Genomic DNA, 20,012 nt, shown 5'->3' with positions numbered 1-20,012 from the left:
AAGCTCTTTCCCATATATTAGTTCATTTAATTCCTACAATAACCTCTGAATTAGAGCAAATAGTATTATTCCCATTTGGTGCTTGATAAAACAGGTCCAGGGAGGGTTCACAACTTGTCCATAGTCATAGAGCTAGTAGAAGAAACAGGACCAAGGTTTCCAGACTGTTATAGAAAGCTTCGAAGCTGATTACCCAAAAGAAACCAGTTCTCCCTCTCTGAGAAGTGTCCACCCACTCCACTCCATTTCTCATTCACACACTGGTAGGCCATGGCAGCCATGACTGTACCACATGGCACTGCTCTGCCTGGCCACAGCTGATTGGCTGGCTCAGGAGTGGACACCTGACCAAAGCTGGACAAATCAGATTCTAGTTCCAAAGAACTTGGAATTGGAAAACAGTTGGTTAGTACAGGCCAGCTGACCTAGGGGTCTATCAGTTCAGGAGCCATGGGGGTCATGTGCACAAAGAAACAGAAAAGGCAGTTGTGCGAGAGAAGAATGAAGAAGTAGAGGCCAGAAGGTTCCAGGATGCTTTCCTCTTTCCCAGTCCTGAATCCCTGCCACTCTCTTGCCCTTCCTGAGGTTTGAATCTTCAAACATTGCTCAAAGTTGGAGCAATGCCCCAGCAGCTTTTCAAATACTTCCCATTTTTGCTTAAGCTGTTAAATTTCCTACAAGTAAAAGGCCCTCAACTGGGACAGACTCAGAGAGCTAGTTCCTCTGTACCAATTGTTTTCAAATATTATCTCAAGAAATCCTGGGGTTCCCTGAGACCCTTTCAGGAGGTCTTCAATGTCAAAAATATTTTGTAATAGTACTAAACATCTTTGAAATTTTTCACTCTCATTCCCTCACAAGTGCACAGTACAGTTTTAGAGGCCAAGGACATGAGGAGGTCATCACTGTGTGCTTGTGAATACTTACATTTAACCCTTTTTCTGTTTTGATTAGTAGCACTAGTTATAACCTACCATAACAATAGCTTTTGGGGGGTCCCTCCATTATTTTTAAGTAAAGAATTCCTGAGACACCCCCCCTCAAAAAAAAAAATTTAGAACCACTGCTCTATCTCATTGCTATTTAAAGTGTGGTCCTCAGACCAGCAGCACTGACATCAGCCCAGAGCTTGTAGACCAGGCCAGATCTGAGTACCCACCTCCAAGATCAACCGCATCATAATTTGCAGCTTAGTAAGATCACCAAGTGCTTCATATGCACATTAAAGTTTGAGAAGCACTGAACTACACCACAATGCATCAATAAATCCCTATTGATTGACTGATCTATTTATTGATAATACATGGATGATTCCAAAGAATTTTATGAATTTTAAAGAGCTTATATTTCTTGGACTAAAGTTACCACAAACACAATCATTAATTGTTGGGTCTGAATTTCTTTCACCATACAGGGAATCTCCGTTGTCAGAACTCTGAGAGTTGTTGTTCCATTTGCGTGTACCCTCCTAATAATACCTAGCCTTTATTAAGCACTCAAAATTGGCTGTGTATTTTAATGATGAAGAAACTGAAGCTCAGAGTTCATATATAATTTGGTCAGGGTCACAGAGGTTACATAATTCAACCAAAGTCTACTAAGTGGTGGAGCTGGGATTTGAACTCATGGTTCAAATAAGACAGAGGCTGTTCTTGTAAACACTACCTTAGGCCTGGCTTCCTCAATAAGCACACAAAGCACCCGGGGGTCTTAGTAAAGGACAGATTGTCATCCAGTCTATTTAGGGTTAAGTGTGGGGTCCTGCATTTCTAACAATCTCCCAGGTGATACTGATGCTGAGATGCATGGCCTTAAACTGCCTTTCAGTCCTGGCAACAGAAATGGATGTGACTGTTCTCCAGGAGCCAACAGCAGCTTGAACACACCACTGGAAAGGATGACTTAATTGTGCAGCTTCATACACTTATTCCAGGCCAGACAGGCCCGCCTACACTCATCTGGGTCCTCCCATGGCTCCCACCATGGGTGACAGGTCCACAATGTCACTGCACAATGTAGAGCCATTCAACTGCCCGTTGGCCATCATAAGGTGAGCCTGGAGCTGGTCTAGGCCCCATCCAGCCCCAGACCTTCTCTCAGCTCCCACAAGCTGAAATATGACTGTTCTTTCTTTTCCCATCATTCAATGGTTCATTCAAAAAAGTGGTCACTGGCCACATGCTAGGGACTGGGCCACACGTGACCCAGTGGAAAAACCACAGAGTATGTTCAAATCCTGACTTCTTCCTTACTAGGTTGGATGACCTTGAGCAAGTTACTTAACCTCTCTGGAAATAATAATACCAACTTATGGAATGGAAGAAGCAGTGCTGGCCAATAGAAATACAATGCAAGCCACACATGTCATCTTAAGTTTTCCAGGAGACACATCTTACTTTTTTTTTAAGTAAAAAGATGAATAGGTGCAATTAATTTCAATAATACATTTTACTTAACCTAATATAGCCAAAATATTATCATTTCACTATGTAATCAATGTAAAAACATGAAGATGTTCTGCATTCTTTTCGTACTATATGTTTGAAATCTGGTGTGTATTTTACACTTGCAGCACATTTCAGTCTGAACCAGCAACATTGTAAGTGCTCACAGCCACAGTGGCCAGTGCAGGAGATGAAGTGCTCAGTCATCATTCTCCCTGTGTCAGCTCGTACTGTAACTAGCCCATCACAGTGCCTGGTATACAGTAAGTACAGTAAGTAAAATGGCTGCTGCTGCTACCGCTATTGTTCCTACCAAGACCCCCTTCTCATATTCAATGACTGCGAGTTCAATCACTGATGCTTAGGTTGGGAATGGAGAAGATGTGAAGACCATTCTCCTTCCACAATCGACTCGCCTAAGTTTGGTTTGGGCTGAGGGAAGGGAAGGAAGCAGGCTTGGTGTTGACACACAACTCTAGAAGTTCACAAAAAGCCCAGAAATTCTACATTCTAAAGCCTCCTTTGATGATAGAATCCAATATTCATTATTTTGCAACCTCCAATGAACTCATGGATCGAGGCAAGTTCATCAGTGGCTGCTAAAACAATTAGGTGAAAACTCAATGGGGAGCTTATAGAAGGAGATCGGGCTGACAACACCCAAATCCACCTATCAATCTTAGCACCACCAGAAGCAGAGCACCTGGACAACATGTGCCTCCTGATGTGATGCAATAAGATGCATACATCACACCTGGGAAAGATTCTTGCCCCACCAAAAAAAAGTTATACGAATAAATATCCTAAATCTAATCAAGAATCTAATCAAACCACCAGTTTTCAGGAAATAAAGAGGACAGAGGAACACTTTAAATAGTATCAGTCTGCCAACTCTAGAATGAGAGAAATTTCTCATGACCAACCACCCAACTTCTTCCACAAATAAATGGCATGGAGAAAAAAACACATGTGTGTGGGAGGGTGCAGCAGAGAAAAGTAATCAGAGACTTGATAGTAGATATTAGAATAGTTGTTCTTTTTATTAGGTATGATAGTGATATGTTAGAGATATGCACTGAGGTATATGCAGGTTAAATGATAAAATGTCTAGGAATTGCTTTCAAATATTTCACACATAAAAAAAAGTACAACATGCTAGTCCTGGACGGTGTGCTCCGTGGTTAGAGTGTTGGCCCACACACCAAGGGGTCGAGGGTTCAGTTCCCAGTCAGGGGCACATACCTGGATTGCCAGTTCACTTCCCAGCCCAATAGATGTCTCTCTCACATTGATGTTTCTCCCTTTCTCTCTCCCTCTCCCTCCCTCCCTTTCCCTCTTTCTAAAAAGCAATGGGGAAAAAAATATCCTCGAATATTTTTTTAAATAAAATAAAACATGCAAACCAAGAAAAAGTGAAAGAAAAGAACAGATATAACAAGACTGTCAAAAGGGGATCATAGCTGAAGCGGGATGCCAACTATATACGGTATGCAGCATCAAAGGGCTGCCCTCCCCAGACTCAGAAAATCCGGCTTCTGTCAACAGGTTGGAGCGATTCAGCTCAGTGTGGGCAGAGCTGGAGCACTTGTACCAGTGACCTATCGTTATGATATAGCTTTCCAGGCCCCACCCCAGACCTCCCAAAGCAGAACTTCTGGGGTTGGGTCCTGGGGACCTGCATCCTGAAAGGCTTTGCGGGTGGTTCTGCTGTATTCTAAGGCATGGGAACCACATAGAGAGATATGCCATACTTCACTCCCCACGGTGCACCCAGGACTAGCCTCTTGTCCATGAAAAACATAGGGTCCTGCCTAGAGCCTGAAGGAGCCAGACAGGACTAAGAGTTAATTCTCTAGATGAAGAGCTGTGGTTTACACTCAGAGGTCCTCTGCACCTGGTTACTGCCAGATGCCCTTGCAGACCCATGAGGTTGACCACAAAAAGCCCCTTGGGTCTTGAACATGAGCACTCTGGAGGACCAACCTGAATACTGAGACCACCACCCTGGTTTGGTTCCCTCCCCCACAAGAGCCATTCTTATATTTTAACTAGAGGCCCGGTGCATGAAAATTCATGCACTGGAGGGGGGGTCCCTCAGCCTGGCCTGCCCCCTCTCACAGTCTGGGAGCCCTCGGGGGGGGGAGGTGACGCAGCGATCAGAGGAAGGCGATGCCCCCATCACATCTCTGCTGCTGCCACTGCCGGCAGTGCAAGCCTTGGCCGGCCCTGGTTACCTGAGCCTCGGGCAGCCCTGGGTGGCTGGGAAGCTGCCATCAGAGGCTTGCCTGCGCCTTGGGCCGGCCATTGTGTGGAGGGCTGAGGGCGGGTCCGGCCGCACAGCACACCTGCCATCCCCCTGGCAGAGCTGAAAGGACTGGGGGACTCTGGCGGGGCTGAGGGGACTGGGCACCGCTATCTTTGTGGTGGTGTGGTGGTCAATTTGCATATTTCCTCTTTATTAGATAGGATTTCTTCCACCACAGAATTTTTTTTTGTTATTCCCAGGTTTCTGGTGTTTTCTTGCCACATTCCACCAGCCTCCAAAGCCCAGGCCATACCTGCTTGGGAACCATCAGCTGTGGGCCTACTCTCGGCCTAATGGAACACACCCCAAAGTAGGTGTCCTGACCCTGTCACTCTGGGGCAGCCCCAGGGGCAGGAAACTTTCAGCCTTCTTTTATGGACAAGAAACAGGGACAGCTGTCACATTTTCCTTATTCTCCACCCTCCCTCGGTACCCACCCCCAACCTTCCCCAGAACCTCAGCATCCCCCTCCCCTCAGGGCACCCCCTGCCTCTTCTCCCTCTTGCCAGCTCTAAACTCTTGCAGGCTATCACCCGGGATCAGAGCCCTCTGGTGTTTTCCTCTCTGGGAATTCTGCAAGGAAGACCATGGATGTGGTCTCTCTCTAGTTGCAGTGGGACATTGAAGTTAGGGACCTCGCCTCCCTGATCTCTCTCAACCCTCCTGGCATCCCAGCTTACCCGTCCTCTGGTCCTGTTCTTTCGTTTAGGAATATCCTCTTCTAAATCCTCTTCTTCATTTCCTTCTTCTACATTTTCATCATTTTCCAAGACCCTCTGAAATGACAAGAAAATAAAGAGGAGTTAAGAAATAAAATGCAAAGGAGAAAACGAATCAAGGTTAATTTGGGGGGTGTCCCATTCTGCTGTGTTTTAACAAAGTGAAGATGCCGCCCAGAGTTGAGCACTTGGCAATAGCAATTCTCTTTCAAACCTCTGGGCCCCTTCCAGTCAAATCAACCTAGAACACCGAACTTTTACAACTCTTTCTGACAAAGATGTGTTTTTAGAAAGAAAATACTCTCAAAAAAAGACCCTGAATAGCCACAGCCATGCTGAGAAAGAAGAACAAAGTTGGAGGAATCACAATACCAGATATCAAGCTATATTACAAAGCCACAGTTCTCAAAACTGCCTGGTACTGGCACAAGAACAGACATATAGACCGATGAAACAGAAAGAGAACCCAGAAAACAACCCAAGCCATTATGCTCAATTAATATTTGACAAAGGAGGCAAGAGCATACAATGGAGTCAAGACCATCTCTTCAATAAATGGTGCTGGGAAATTTGGTCAGATATATGCAAAAAAAAAAAAAAATGAAACTAGATTACCAACTTACACCATACACAAATTCAAAATGGTTAAAGGACTTAAATGTAAGATGGGAAACCATAAAAATCTTAAAAGACTGCCGAAACTGGTTTGGCTCAGTGGATAGAGCGTCGGCCTGCGGGCTGAAGGGTCCCGGGTTCGATTCCGGTCAAGGGCATGTACCTTGGTTGTGGGCACATCCCCAGTAGGAGGTGTGCAGGAGGCAGCTGATCGATGTTTCTCTCTCATCGATGTTTCTAGCTCTCTATCCCTCTCCCTTCCTCTCTGTAAAATATCAATAAAATATATTTTTTAAAAAAAATCTTAAAAGACTCCATAGGCAGCAAAATATCAACATATATCGTAGCAATATCTTTACCAATACAGCTCCTAGGGCAAAGGAAACTAAGGAGAAAATAAACAAATGGAATGACATCAAAATAAAAAGCTTTTTCACAGCAAAAGAAACCCATCAACAAAACAAGAAAACCCACTGCATGGGAGAACATATTTGCCAATGCTATTTCAGATAAGGGTTTAATCTCCAAAATTTACAGGGAACTCACACAACTTAACAAAAGATAAACAATCCAATCAAAAAATGGGCAAAGGACCTAAGTAGACACTTTTTGAAAGAGGACCTACAGAAGGCCAAGAAACATGAAAACATGTTCAAAGTCACTAATCATCCAAGAGATGCAAATCAAAACAACAATGAGGTACCATCTCACACCTGTCAGAATGGCTATCATCAACAAATGAACAAATGACAAGTGCTGGCGAGGATGTGGAGAAAAAGGAACCCTTGTGCACTGCTGGTGGGAATGCAGACCGGTGCAGCCACTCTGGAGAACAGTATGGAGTTTCCTCAAAAAAAAAAAAAAAAAATATGGAGTTCCCATTTGACCCAGTAATCCTACTTCTAGGACTATATCCCAAGAAACCAGAAACACCAATCAGAAAGGATATATGCACCCCCATGTTCATAGCAGCACAATTTACAATAGCTAAGATTTGGAAACAGCCTAAGTGCCCATCAGCAGATGATTGGATTAAAAAACTGGTCCATCTACACAATGGAATACTATGCCACTATAAAAAAGAAGGAACTTTTATCATTTGCAACAGCATAGATGGACCTGGAGAGCATTATGCTAAGTGAAATAAGCCAGTCAGAGAAAGGTAAATATCACATGATCTCACTCATATGTGGGATATAATGATCAACATAAACTGATGAACAAAAATAGATCCAGAGACAAGGTAGCACTGAACAGACCGTCCAACCTCAGAGAGAAGGCAGGGGAGGGGGTGGTTAGAGATCAACCAAAGGACTTGTATGCATGCATATTAGCATAACCAATGGACACAGACACTAAGGCGGTTTGGACATGCCCTGGGGCGGGGAAGTAGCGGGCAGGGGGGGGGGGGGGGGGTCAATCGGGGGAGGCGGGGAAAGGAGACATATGTAATACTTTAAACAATTAGAAAGAAAATACTCTGGTAGGAGCAATTTTCTGTGTGGACCCAAGTTTGTCAAAACTTACTTTAAGTAATTTTCCTTTTGTTTCTAAATATGAAAATAGGTTTCTCCTTTCCCTGCCATGCTGGAACCCTGCCCTGTTTGATGAAAACAAGTAACTTCCTGTTCATCTGACCAGAATTTGACATTAATGTGTTGTTCTTAATCACCCATTGTTATTTTTTAAGAAAAAAAAAATGGGTCTATTTTCATTACAGAACATTACTTATCATGGAGCTTAAAGACATAAATTTCATTCTCTCTCTCCAACGGCTCTGTCGTTGTAGAAGAGAATCTCATTTCCATTTTGCAGGAGAATAAACTAAGCCTAGCCCTGGTTGGATGGCTCCATTGGTAGGAGCATCATTATGTACACCAAAAGGTTGCAGGTTAGAATCCCAGTCAGGGCACATACCTAGGTTGTATGTTCGATCCCCGGTTGGGGTGTTCACAGGAGGAAACCAATTAATGTTTCTCTCACCTCTCTCTCTCTCTCTCTCTCTCTCTCTCTCTCTCTCCCCCCGCCCCTTTTCTCTCTCTCTAAAATCAATCGAAAACATGTTCTAGAGTGAGGATTAAAAATAAATCCTATCTAATAAAAGAGTAATATGCAAATTAACCATCGCTCCGTTACACCCACAAGCCACGCCCACCAGCCAATCAGGAGTGAGTATGCAAATTAACCCAACCAAGATGGCTGTGGCCACGGAGCAAGCAGGAGGCTTGGATTTCCCTGGCAATGGAGGAAGCCAAGCTTTCCGCACACCCTGGCAGGCCCAGGCCTCCACTTAAGGCTACAAAGTTTCAATTATAGAAGATAAATAAATCCCAGATACCAGGACCTCTGCTTGGGTCATCGGGGGGCGTGGCCAGCCTGCAAACCACCACAGGCCCCTCGCCCAGGCCGTCCCACACCCCAAGGGAACCCCCACCCTGATCCGGGACACCCTTCAGGGCAAACCAGCCGGCCCCCACCCGTGCACCAGGCCTCTATCCTATCTAATAAAAGAGTAATATGCAGATTGGCCATCACTCCAACACACAAGATGGCTGCCCCCATGTGGACACAAGATGGCCGCCACAAGATGGCCAGCAGGGGAGGGCAGTTGGGAGGGACCAGGTCGGCAAGGGAGGGCAGTTGTGGGTGATCAGGCCAGCAGGGGAGGGCAGTTGGGAGGGACCAGGCCTGCAAGGGAGGGCAGTTGGGGGCTATCAAGCCTGCAGGGGAGGGCAGTTAGGGGTGACCAGGCTGGCAGAGGAGGGAAGTTGGGGGCGACCAGGCCTGCAGGGAAGGGCAGTTGGGGGGGACCCAGGCCTGCAGGGGAGGGCAGTTAGGGGTGACCAGGCCTGCAGGAGAGGGCAGTTAGGGGCAATCGGGCTGGCAGGGGAGCAGTTAGGCATCAATCAGGCTGGCAGGGGAGTGGTTAGGGGGTGATCAGGCTGGCAGGCAGAAGTGGTTAGGGGCAATCAGGAAGGCAGGCGGGTGAGCAGTTGGAAGCCAGCAGTCCTGGATTGTGAGAGGGGTCCCAGATTGGAGAGGGTGTAGGCTGGGCTGAGGGACACCACCCCCCCTCCCCCCAGGCACAAATTTCATGCACCGGGCCTCTAGTAAATAAATAAACTGAAAACAGATTTGACTGCTCAATACCATACAGAAAATCCATGACCAAAGCAAGGTCAGGTTCATCAGCTCAGAGTTTCCCATCTGTTTCTCAGCCCTGTGTCTGAAGTTTCCAAGGTGTATTCCAGCATACCCTTCCTGTAGGGAACCTGAGCACCTCACTCCAGTTGAGGGAGATTTACATCTCTAGGTATAAGGAAAAGATAAGAGATTGTGGCAGAGGACCCAGCCCCCAGAGTGGGAGTGGGATAAGGGGGAAAAGCATGGAGCTCACTGGACTCCATGTCAGGGACCCTGGGGTTTCTTTATGGGCTCACAGTGTGACCTAGGCTGAGTCATCTTCTCTTCATGCCTGTTTTCCTAATTATAAAACAGAAACTCACTCACTCATTCAACCAACAAACATTTGTCTAGTGCTGACTACATAGCAGGTGCTATGCTAGACAAGCCAGAAAACGGCTACAGTCCTGGCTCCACATAGATTTTGAAAGTCTAGTGAATGGAGGACAGATTTAAACAACATATATAACCACGTAATTACAACTTCTATAAATAACAGTGACAAGCAAGTTCCAGCTGCTACTAGAGGGTGTTAGAAGGAAAGCTAACTAATCTGAGGGTCAGGTAGGGCTTCCCTGAGAAAGTGACCTAAGCAAGTTGAGCTCTAAAGGAAAGAAAGACTAGCGTTGGAAGGAAGACAGGGAGAAGAAAGAGAGGGAAGTATTCCAGGCAGCGGAACAGCATGAGCAAACTCCCTGAGGCAGGGAGCAGAAAAGAGGCCCATGTGACTGACCAGAACTCAGTGGCTCAGGAAGAGACTGGCATAAGATGAGGCTACCAAAGTGGTGGACCCTGTGTTATAAAGGATAACAAACAGCCAAAACCGGTTTGGCTCAGTGGAAGAGCGTCAGCCTGCGGACTGAAAGGTCCCAGGTTCGATTCCGGTCAAGGGCATGTAACTTGGTTGCGGGCACATCCCCAGTAGGAGGTGTGCAAGAGGCAGCTGATCGATGTTTCTGACTATCTATCACTCTTCCTTCCTCTCTGTAAAAAATCAATAAAATATTTAAAAAACAAACAAAAAAAAAACATATTTCTTTAAAAAAAAAAAAAAAGGATAACAAACAGCATCCACTCTGTGGTGACGGTATGACAATCACACAGCCATGAAAAGGCTTAAAAAGCAGCACCTACCACACCAACATCTGGTATCACCATCATTGTCCAAGTGGCCTCCTGGACAATGCCTTTGGCCTGCCCGCAAAGCAGGAAGCCCAGGAATTAAGTTACCAGTGACCTTCTCCCACTGCCTCCTTGTCAGAGAATTCTCTTCCAATCACAGGGGTCAGGATACTGCTAATTACCAAACCCTCCCAAAGAACTCAAAACCAGTCTAGTAAATTCTTCTCTGGCTTCTCTACTCGGTTTACCCAGGAAGTCATCAGCTGACAGCACTTATGAGTCTCTGTGCCAACCTTAGCCATCTAACTGAGGGGCACTGTCTGCTGGACACGACCTCTGGCCTGCAGCCAGGAGACGCTGGTGCAGGCCCAGAGCAAGCCTCCTAGCCTCCCTGCATCTTAGCTTTTGAACAGAAAGTAGGAATATGAGCAAAAGTCAAGCAAGACAAGGACTAGTAAAATGCTCTGCAGCCTTCGGTAAAAAGATGTAGTTATTCCGACTGTTCTTACTGGTCGTACAGCCATCTTGAAACTTTCTGAGTCTTGAAGTCATTTAATCATTGTAAGTTCTAAGTGCCTCGAATTTAAAGGTCATTGCCTCTAGCACCTAAGCACAATTCTGACTCCTCTCATTTTTACTATGAAGATATTTATTACCTGTGACATGGATTCTAGGTTGGAAAGTGAAAGACTGGTGAAGGAAGGCAGCTGAGCTAGCCTCCAGAAGTGCTACACAGCCTCAATGTCCAGGAGTAAACTGACTTCTCCCCCAGGCTCCATCCCTCCCTCTTCCCATCAGCTTCCTTCCCTGTGTCTCTAGAACCACCTGTGTGTGAGCCAGTCCTCAGATGTGACAGCACCCGCCCTGTGTGTTTGCATTTCCTGCACCAAGGCCCTGATACCAGAAGCCTCTCTCCATAACTCGGGAGGAGGCAATAGTTTCTAACAAACAAAGGCCATATTCAGGGTGAGGGCGGAAGAGGGGTATCCTGTATTGGGAGTGAAGGGCAGAGGTGTCCAACTAGAGATGCAGCTGATCTTCCCGTTCAAGGACATTATCTGGGAAATGAACACATTTTAAAATAACTTTCTCCCTGTTACTCTAAACAGTCTTTACGGTGATGATCACAATGGTATGTGGTTGTGTTTTTTAAAAAAGAAGAAATTCTTATTTAAAGATTCCATTATCAGCCCTGGCCGGTGTGGCTCAGCAGATAGAATATTAGCTCACAGATCGAAGGGTCTAGGTTCAATTCCCAGTCAAGGGCATATACCTGGGCTGCAGGTTCGATCCCTGGGTGGGGGCACACAAGGAAGACAACCAATCTCTCTCTCTCTTCCTCCCCCCCCCCCCCCCACTCAACTCTCTAAAAATCAATGGAAAAATATCTTCAGGTGAGGATTAACAAAAAAAGTAAAAGTATATATTCCATTATCTCTGGTGTGGAACACTGTAGAAATCTCCTGACTTCCCTCCTTCCAACGTTGGCCCTGTAGACAGTCTCCCCTCCACGTGAGGGCCAGAGGGATCTTAATGAAACACAAATTCATCGCCCTGATTAAAATCCTCCATGTGGCTTCCTTTTTCATTTCTCATGAAATCAAGAGCCTCTCCTATGTCCTGGGAGGCTGGGGTGGTCTGGCCCACTCACCCCTCCAACGCCATCCTAGGCCTTTGTCTCCCTGGCACTGTGCTCCCGCCACACAAGCCCTCTGTTCTTTCAACACCAGCTGAGATTTACCTGTGCCTTCGAGCAAACTGTTCCTCTGCCCAGAAAGCTCTTCCCTAAAGCCCTCGTTTTGCTGGCTCCTTCTCATCCCTTAGGACTGAGGTTAAATTCACATCTCCCTTAGGACACTCCTTAAAATATTTGTTCTCTTATAACTGCATCTTCATATTCTGTTCTTTTCATAGCATTGGTCCTGAAATGCAACTATTCTATTTGTTTCCTTGCTTTCTGTCTATATGTCACACCAGAATATAAGGTCTCTCTTGGTGGTTTATCTCTTTCCCTGGAACCTAGCACAGTGCCTGCTCAGAGAAGGCACGGAATAAACTTTGGTCAAATGAATGAATGAATGAATGAATGAATGAAAAATACTAACAAAACTGTCCCTTTACTACATACGTACTTAAAATAGCAAAGCCAATAAAAACATGTAAATTTACTTGGCTTATGGTCCTGGTTTCAGCTTCTAGCACAGAAGATGGTAGCCCAATGCTCTGTACATAGTCGATATTTGGTTTATATTAGGGAGGAATGATGGTGAGGATGATGGTGAGTCCACAGTAACAACCCATAAGTTAGCCCAGTGCTGCCTGAGAACTAAACCCACCACCAGCTGTAAAGGGGAAGGGCCACCAGACCCTAGAGCATCAAGGCTTCTGGGCAATGGTTCTACCCCACTCACCGACTCAGGCACATTACACCAAATGAGCAAAAATTACTCGAATGGGCAATACAGATGTGACAGATGTTGACTTCAAAGATCTGAAAGTCCAAAAATGGAGGGTAATACATGAATAGCAAAAAAAAAAAAAAACACACAAAACGGTACTAGAATACCCTAAATGCCAGAGGCAAGAAGAGACTGTCCAGCTGTGGGGAGGTGACCAAAGGCTTCATGGGGAAGGTGGCATTGGAGCCAAGCCTAAACGATGGGTGGGACTGGTGCACGTGGAGAAGGAAGAAAGGCACCGCGGATAAAGGACACAGCATGACCACAGGCACAGAGGGAAGAAGGCTGAAGAACAGCGGGGAAAGGAGTAGTGGGAAATAAGCCTGAAATCCAGGTTAGGAGCAGAGAGAAGAGGCCCCAGAAGGACACACTCGTCATTCTGGATTTATTTCGTAGGAAACAAACGTGTTTTCACTGTTCTTCAGCAACGGGGTGGCACAGGAGGAACTGTTTTGGGATGAAAGATCGGCTCGGAAAGCAGGCCGTGCTGGAGAGGGAAAGGACTGGGGATGGGACTTGGGGGATCTGTCCACTCAGGCTCCGCTCATTAAATATTTAGTGTGTGCCAGGCATTGTCTGGGTGCTTGAGATATATTATGAGCAAGACAGACAAAGACTCCTGCTCTTGAGGAGTTGGCATTCTTTTGGTGGAAAACAGAAAACAAAGTACTAGACAGTGGTAAAAAGCTGTGGAGGGAAGGAAAAGAAAAGCAGAACAGGAGAATGTGGGGAGTGCTGGGGAGGGGAGCAGGGCACAGGATGTGGTATTCCACACAGGGGCCAGTGGTCAGGATACATGCACCTCGGAGAAAGAGGAGATGAGATAGAAGCAAACACTTGAGGAAGGTGAGGGAGACAGACAACAGCTGCCAGCAGAGGAAACACCAGAGCGAAGCCAGACGCAGGGTGTGACAAGTGTGCTCCTTAGTAGCACAGAGAGGCGGGTGCCTGGAGCAGAGTGAGAAAGGGAAAGGGAAGCAGGAGTCAGAGAGAGGTAGAGGGCCTTGACTTGCTCTGGGAGAACAGGAGCCCTTGGAGGGCCTTGAGCACAGGAATGACAGGATCCGACTTAAATGTTAAAATTAGCAGGGGGGACCATTTGGAAAGCATTCACAGCAGGTCAGACAGGAGATGGGAGCGGCGTGGGCCAGGGGAGTAGCAGTGGATGTGACGGGAAGGGGCTATGCCCTGGGTGTTTGTTGCGGGCACAGTGGGCGGGATTCCTGATGAATTGGAGGTTGGATGGGAGAGGAAGACAGGCATGGAAGATCACTCCAAGGTGTGTCAGACGAATAAAAGTGACGGTTAATAAGGATCTGTACTAGGGCTGGGGCTCTGTGAGGTCGAGGAAGGAACAACCATAAGCCATGCTGTGACAACTAAATGGAAAAGACTTGGCCACTCATCTGACACAGGGATGGTAGAAGTGACTAGACTCAACATTTTCTGAGACCTCACTCTGCTGGGCACATGCCAGACCCGAGGGTGAGTGGTGAGCACAGCCACATATTCCCTGACTCGATGGAACTCAGACTGGAAATACCATGGAGCACACAAAACATGCAGCTGTTACTGATTTAATTATAATGTTGGTAAATTAATGTGTAAATATTAAATTGGATGTGAAATTAATAAATATATAAAATATCATAACATAAAACATTAAAATATAAATTTAATAGAAATGTGATTTTAATTGTATTTCATTATTCACATTATTATTTAATATTTGTATTATTTAACATTATTACAACACTGTGCCAATCTTTATATTCAACAATGGATTCAAGACAAATAGTTAAGGAATGGTCAGAGCCCACCATTATACTAGTAATCTCGCTGGCAGAGAGCCTTCCTAGTGTGAACACATGGGGATACCCACCCTGCCCGGAGGGTGACTCCTACACTGGCCTTGAGGGAGGTGTGGGAGGTGCTGAGGAAGAACTGAGGGAACTATAGCCCAGGGAGGAGTGTGAGGCGGGGCCGGGTGAGGCAGGGACTCATTTGGCACCAGCCAATGCAGACAACACTGAGGTTTTGAGCCTGGACTATGAACTGTTCGCTCCACAGGGGGTGAGGACTCCATCTGTTTTGCTCACCACAGAGCCCCCAGGACGTGGCACCATGCCTGTCATACAACAGGCCCCCAAGATATATTTTGAGTACATAAACAAGTAGATCAAGGAAGAGAAACGGATTTGAGAGGAACAATGACTTCCTCCCAGAGACATGTTAAATCAGAAAAGAATGTGCAAGTTTCCTGCAATAGTGCCACGAGGCAACTTGAGATGCAGCCCTGGCCCTTGAGAGGAGGACCCAAGCCGGTACTAGAGTCCCCAGCGATGCTCTGAGCGCGCCCTCCTCCCCGAGCGGGCACAGAAATACCTGTATTTCCTGGATGCTCTCCTCCTCTCTGGTGTCCACCTTCTTCTCAACCCCCTCGCCTCGGAGCAAGGCTTCTAGTGTGGTACTCTCTGAGGTGAACCCATCCTTCTTCAGGGGCAGCTCTACTTCTGAAAAACAAGAACAGAAAAGCAGGGTCAGGCCACTAGAAGCAGGAGGGGCAGGAGATGGCCCTGAGGGCACGCAGGAACCAGAGCTCCTGGGTAAGGCTCGAGGCCGCCTGTAGCCTCTCCTTCACATGGAGCAGGACAATGCAGTTAGGTCCAGCTTTTCTGGGTCCAGCTCACAATCCCTGGGTCCAGGTCGATTCCAGCCCTGCCTGCACCCTCAGAGATGGCAGAGGTAGAGCAGAAAGGGCGCCGGATGGATATGGGATCAGACAGCCTGGGTCTCAGTCCAGCTTCTGCCACTCTCCAGCCCTGGGACTTTGCGCAAAGCACTCAAGGACCCCACAGACCTTTTCTGCATCTACAAAGTGAGGATAACAGTGCCAAGTACCCCACATGGCCATTTTGTGGGGCAAAAATGTGCTCCTTTACATTTAAGTTGTTTGAAAACTCTAACGCGGCGCATCAATGCCAGCCTCACATCTTACTCTCTCCCTCCGGCCCACCTCTCGTTTGGCAACTCGGTGACCTCCCCTCAGCCATGCTGGCTGCCAGCTCAGGTCTGCTCCATGAACAGCTATTTCAACCTCAGAGGCTGTGCTTAAGAACTCACCAGGGAAGCGAAGGCCTGCAAAGCCATGGGAAGAAAAAGAGCAAGGCCCGATCCGCAGCTGGGAGCTGCAGAGTCCGCACACCAGGGCGTTTTTTCTGAAGACATCAGGAGTCTGATCGGCTACCTGGGGCTTGAGGTCATGGAGCCAGCTGAGCAGTGGCAGCCAGCGCCGGCCCTGCCCAGGAGAGACACCAGAAAGAAGCTGAATCCCTTTCTCAGTATGTCCCCGAAACTGCTAACTCAAAGGAAGGTTTGTTTTTTTGTTGTTTCATTAAAAACAGAAACCTCAGGTACAAGTGATCATATCTGGACTTACTACAAAATATCCCTCCAACCTCTCCTCGGATCCTGTACCTCATGGCCACCCCTGACCATTAGATATGAGGTCCCTGCTCTGTATAGATAAAATGGGTGCAAGAATATGGGGGAATGGTGCCCTACAAAACAGTCAGAGGAAATGAATGGCCAGGTTGTATGGGGGATTGAGAGATTAGTGTAGGGACTCTTCACAGAGGTGTGGGCAGACAAAGGGAACAAAGGGGGGTGGTGAAACAGCCCAGGAGAGTTAACAGTGGGGAGTCATTATCACTGCTATTCCTGGAGGGACAGAGTGGAGTGTTTGCAAGAACCTGGAGGGGGCGCCACAGCAGAGCTCCCAGAAAGGAGCAGTGCTTGCAGCAGAGGAGCCTCCCTCCCCCTCTGCTGAGCTCTGGGGTCAGAGAGGTTCACAGCACGGAGGCATGGGGACACATAGCCCAGCCTCTCTCTCCTTCCATCCTCATCTTCCTGCCCTGCCCTCCCACTGGCCAGCCTCAACCAGAAGCCAGAGAGCAAGGGATCCATGTTGACGCAGCCCACAGAGGTCAACTTCCTGGAGCCCAGGACGGTATAAAAAGGGACAGAGAGTGGATCTGGGGGAGCAAATGGAAATAATAAGCAAGATCAAGCCCTGCTTCCCTGGGCTCTGTTCTGACTCAAATGGAACTCTACCTACCCCTTCCACTCCTCTACCAAAACCAGCTACAGGCTGACCAGTCCACAGGAAAAGGGCACTAAGCAACCCATTAAAATGCAAGAAATACCTGTCCATGGTGACCAGCCCCAGAAGAAAGTGGGAAGAAGGAACAGTATGTAATGTCCCTTGCGAGACAAGGTCTCTGGGATTTCTCTCACTGATAAAGGCAAGCAGAGGACCCAACTCCATCAAGAAGCGATGCCACCAAATCAACCACCTCTGAAACTCATCCACCCATCTAGTCATGCAACAATTATTGACCAGGCACTGCCACGTGACAACTGCTGTGCTGGAACTAGGTACACAGGAGGGGAGCCGAACAAAGACAGTCCTGGCCTTCAGGTAGTTTACAATCTAAAGAGGGAGACACTAAACACTAAATCCAAAATAAACATGCAATTACAAACTGTAATAAGAGCTTTGGAGGAAACCAACAGACTGAAATGTGAAGGAAGAATAGGTGGGGGTCTGTTTAGAGCACAGGATCAGGGAAGGCCTGTGTGAAGTTACATTGAAGTTGAGTGTCAGAAAAAGTCAACTGTCTGCTTTAACGAGTTCAGAGTGTACAACTTCAGAGCCTGCTCCAATGACATATTATTCTTCCTCCCAAATCAGAGAAGGCTTCCAAATGCCAGGTCTAAAACAATTAAAGTATGCCGCTTCATGTCCTACCCAAGGTCAAAAGAGAACAGCTGCTCACCATCCTCAAACTTACAATAATCATTCATATCTATATATTTGAAGTTCATATTTTAGTATCCCCTTAAGTCTTCTCAACGCTAAATAAATCCTTCTTCCAGAATAGTACATTTTGAGCTGAAAAAAAAAAAAACAACCTTACAGATCATCTGTTTTAATCATCTCATTTTATAAATGAGTCACTTGAGAGGCTCAGACAAGTAACTTCATCTAAAGTAACACAGTAGGCCCAACTGGCATGGCTCAGAAGTTGAATGTCGACCTATGAACCAGAAAGTCACAGTATGATTCCCGGTTAGGGCACATGCCCCAGGTTGCAGGCTCGATCCCCAATGGGGGTTGTACAGGAGGCAGCCAATCAATGATTCTCATCATTGATGTTTCTCTCCCGCTCCCTCTCCCTTCCTGTCTGAAATCAATAAAAATATATTTTTAAATAATAAAATAAAGTAACACAGTAGGGCAAGAATGCAACCAAATCATCTTTTCTAGAGGCCATTAAGATCATGACAAGAGCTCCACTTAATGCATCCTTATTAGTAGTTTGCAGGCCCAGGCTGAGCCCTAATGGCCCTAGTGGGTGTTGATATCTGTGTGTATATGCAGGGGGCTTGGCACACAGTAAACATTCCAAATGCAACAGCTGTCATTGCTACTTCATCCCCACCACCACCCAAGAGGAAAGTACAGTGATCCCATTTTATAGATGCAGACACTGCAGCTTAGGAAGGTGTAGAACTTGCTTAATATCACACAGCTGGTAAGGAATAAAGTCCAGCCTTGACCCCAATCTGCCTCCAGAACCCATTCACCTAATTTTGCCTCTCTTGGAAAGTCTTTCTCCAGAACTTTGTACATTTCCATTGCATTCCTAGGCTCTCTCCATAGTTTTCCTATTTTGAGATAAAAGGCAGATCTCTGCTGAGGTGGAGGGCATGGCTCTGGGCTGTTCTAGCTGAACATCCCATGTGGTGTTCACCTTGTCACCACAGTACTGAACTCACACAGAATTTCTCATCAACTGAACTTTCTCCTCCTCCTTCTCCCTCTTACTCCCATGCTAAATATTTCTCCATCCTGCTTTCCTATAATTCAATCTATTCCCTTGGTCTTCTGGTCCTTTACCAGATGGGCACAGTAGAAGAATCAAGAGGGGAAAGAAAACCAAAATGGCAACAATGAAATGAGCTAGAAGGAACCTCAAATAGCATCTGAAGTCCAACCCCTTAATGAGGAAAGTGGACACAGAGAGACTAAGGAGACTTTCCCAGGGTTACAGAGAAATATAGTGGCATCATTCTTGCCTAACTGTCAAGATATTTCATTGGCTCCTAGAAGTTCTGCTTTCAGACAGTCCTGAAGTCAAACCCTAGCCTGGCCATATATTGGCTAGTTACATAAACCTCAGTTTCCATTTTTGTGTGTGTGTTAAATGGGTATGATCACACTATTTCACACTGTTGGTGTGAGAACTAACAAGTTAATACACCACATAAAGTAACGGAAAAGATCCACACACAAAACTAGTGTGAGAAACAGAGTGGAAACTGAGACATATCAATTCTCGTGCTGGTTTTTCTATTCAAACTTTAAGATTCAAAATTTGATCATATATGTAAAGAGCCTGGAATGTTCTAAGTGCCCTCTAAATGCAACATATTATTATTACAAAAGTTTGAATAATAATGATTTTAATTGTACAGCAGCACTGTCCAATAGAAATATAATGCAAGCCACTTATATCATTTAAACTTTCTAGTAGCCACATTTATAAAGTAAAGAGTGGAGATTTGAAGATGGCGGCATAGGTAAACATCTGTACTGGCCGCCTCCCACAACCACATCAAAATTACAACTAAAATACAGAACAACCATCATCCAGAACTGCTGGAAAGCTGGCTGAATGGAAGTCCTACAACTAAAGTAAAGAAGAAAGCACACTGACACTGGTAGGAGGTGCAGAGGCACGGAATGGGCTGGTGGGCTATTACAGCCCCCACATGTGCTGCTTTTTTAATCGGAAGGGAGATTGTCTCTGTGGAGGCGGCCTGGAAAACCAAGGGGTCCCAGCCTCATACCAGACCCCCACCCAGGGTCCCAGAGCTGGGAAAAGAAGTCCCTACAGGCAGTAAGAACTACAGGATGTAAAAACCAGTGCAGATTGAGGCTCAGTGACACAGAGGCTGCTGGAGACACAGCTGTTCCTCTTAAAAGGCCGGCACCACAAAATGAACTTACAAGATCCCACTTCCTCTGAGCTCCAGCACCAGGGCGAGGCTCTGGAAAGCAGAAATATATATGAGGAGGAACTGGATTGTCTGGCATTGG

The 20,012-nt window shown here is 46.4% G+C and overlaps 1 protein-coding gene across 2 annotated transcripts in view; it reads right to left on the bottom strand.

Annotated features, from left to right (window-relative positions):
• Positions 1-20,012, bottom strand: part of DPF3 (double PHD fingers 3) — a 261,634-nt gene that overhangs the window by 98,500 nt on the left and 143,122 nt on the right. For both annotated transcript variants that reach the window (XR_013960426.1, XM_080664984.1), the window contains exons 4-5: positions 15,233-15,360; positions 5,430-5,525 (exon numbers count right to left, since the gene is read on the bottom strand). Coding sequence is in view for 1 of the 2 variants with exons in the window: in XM_080664984.1 (XP_080521110.1) it covers positions 5,430-5,525; positions 15,233-15,360 (224 nt within the window). In the remaining variant the exon portion in view is untranslated. The remainder of the gene's footprint in view (positions 1-5,429; positions 5,526-15,232; positions 15,361-20,012) is intronic.

The sequence above is a fragment of the Plecotus auritus genome, assembly GCF_963455305.1.
Source record: "Plecotus auritus genome assembly, chromosome: 1".
NCBI lineage: Eukaryota > Metazoa > Chordata > Mammalia > Chiroptera > Vespertilionidae > Plecotus > Plecotus auritus.
Note: the sequence above shows the minus strand (reverse complement) of the source record. Positions and strands in the feature narration are given on the sequence as shown.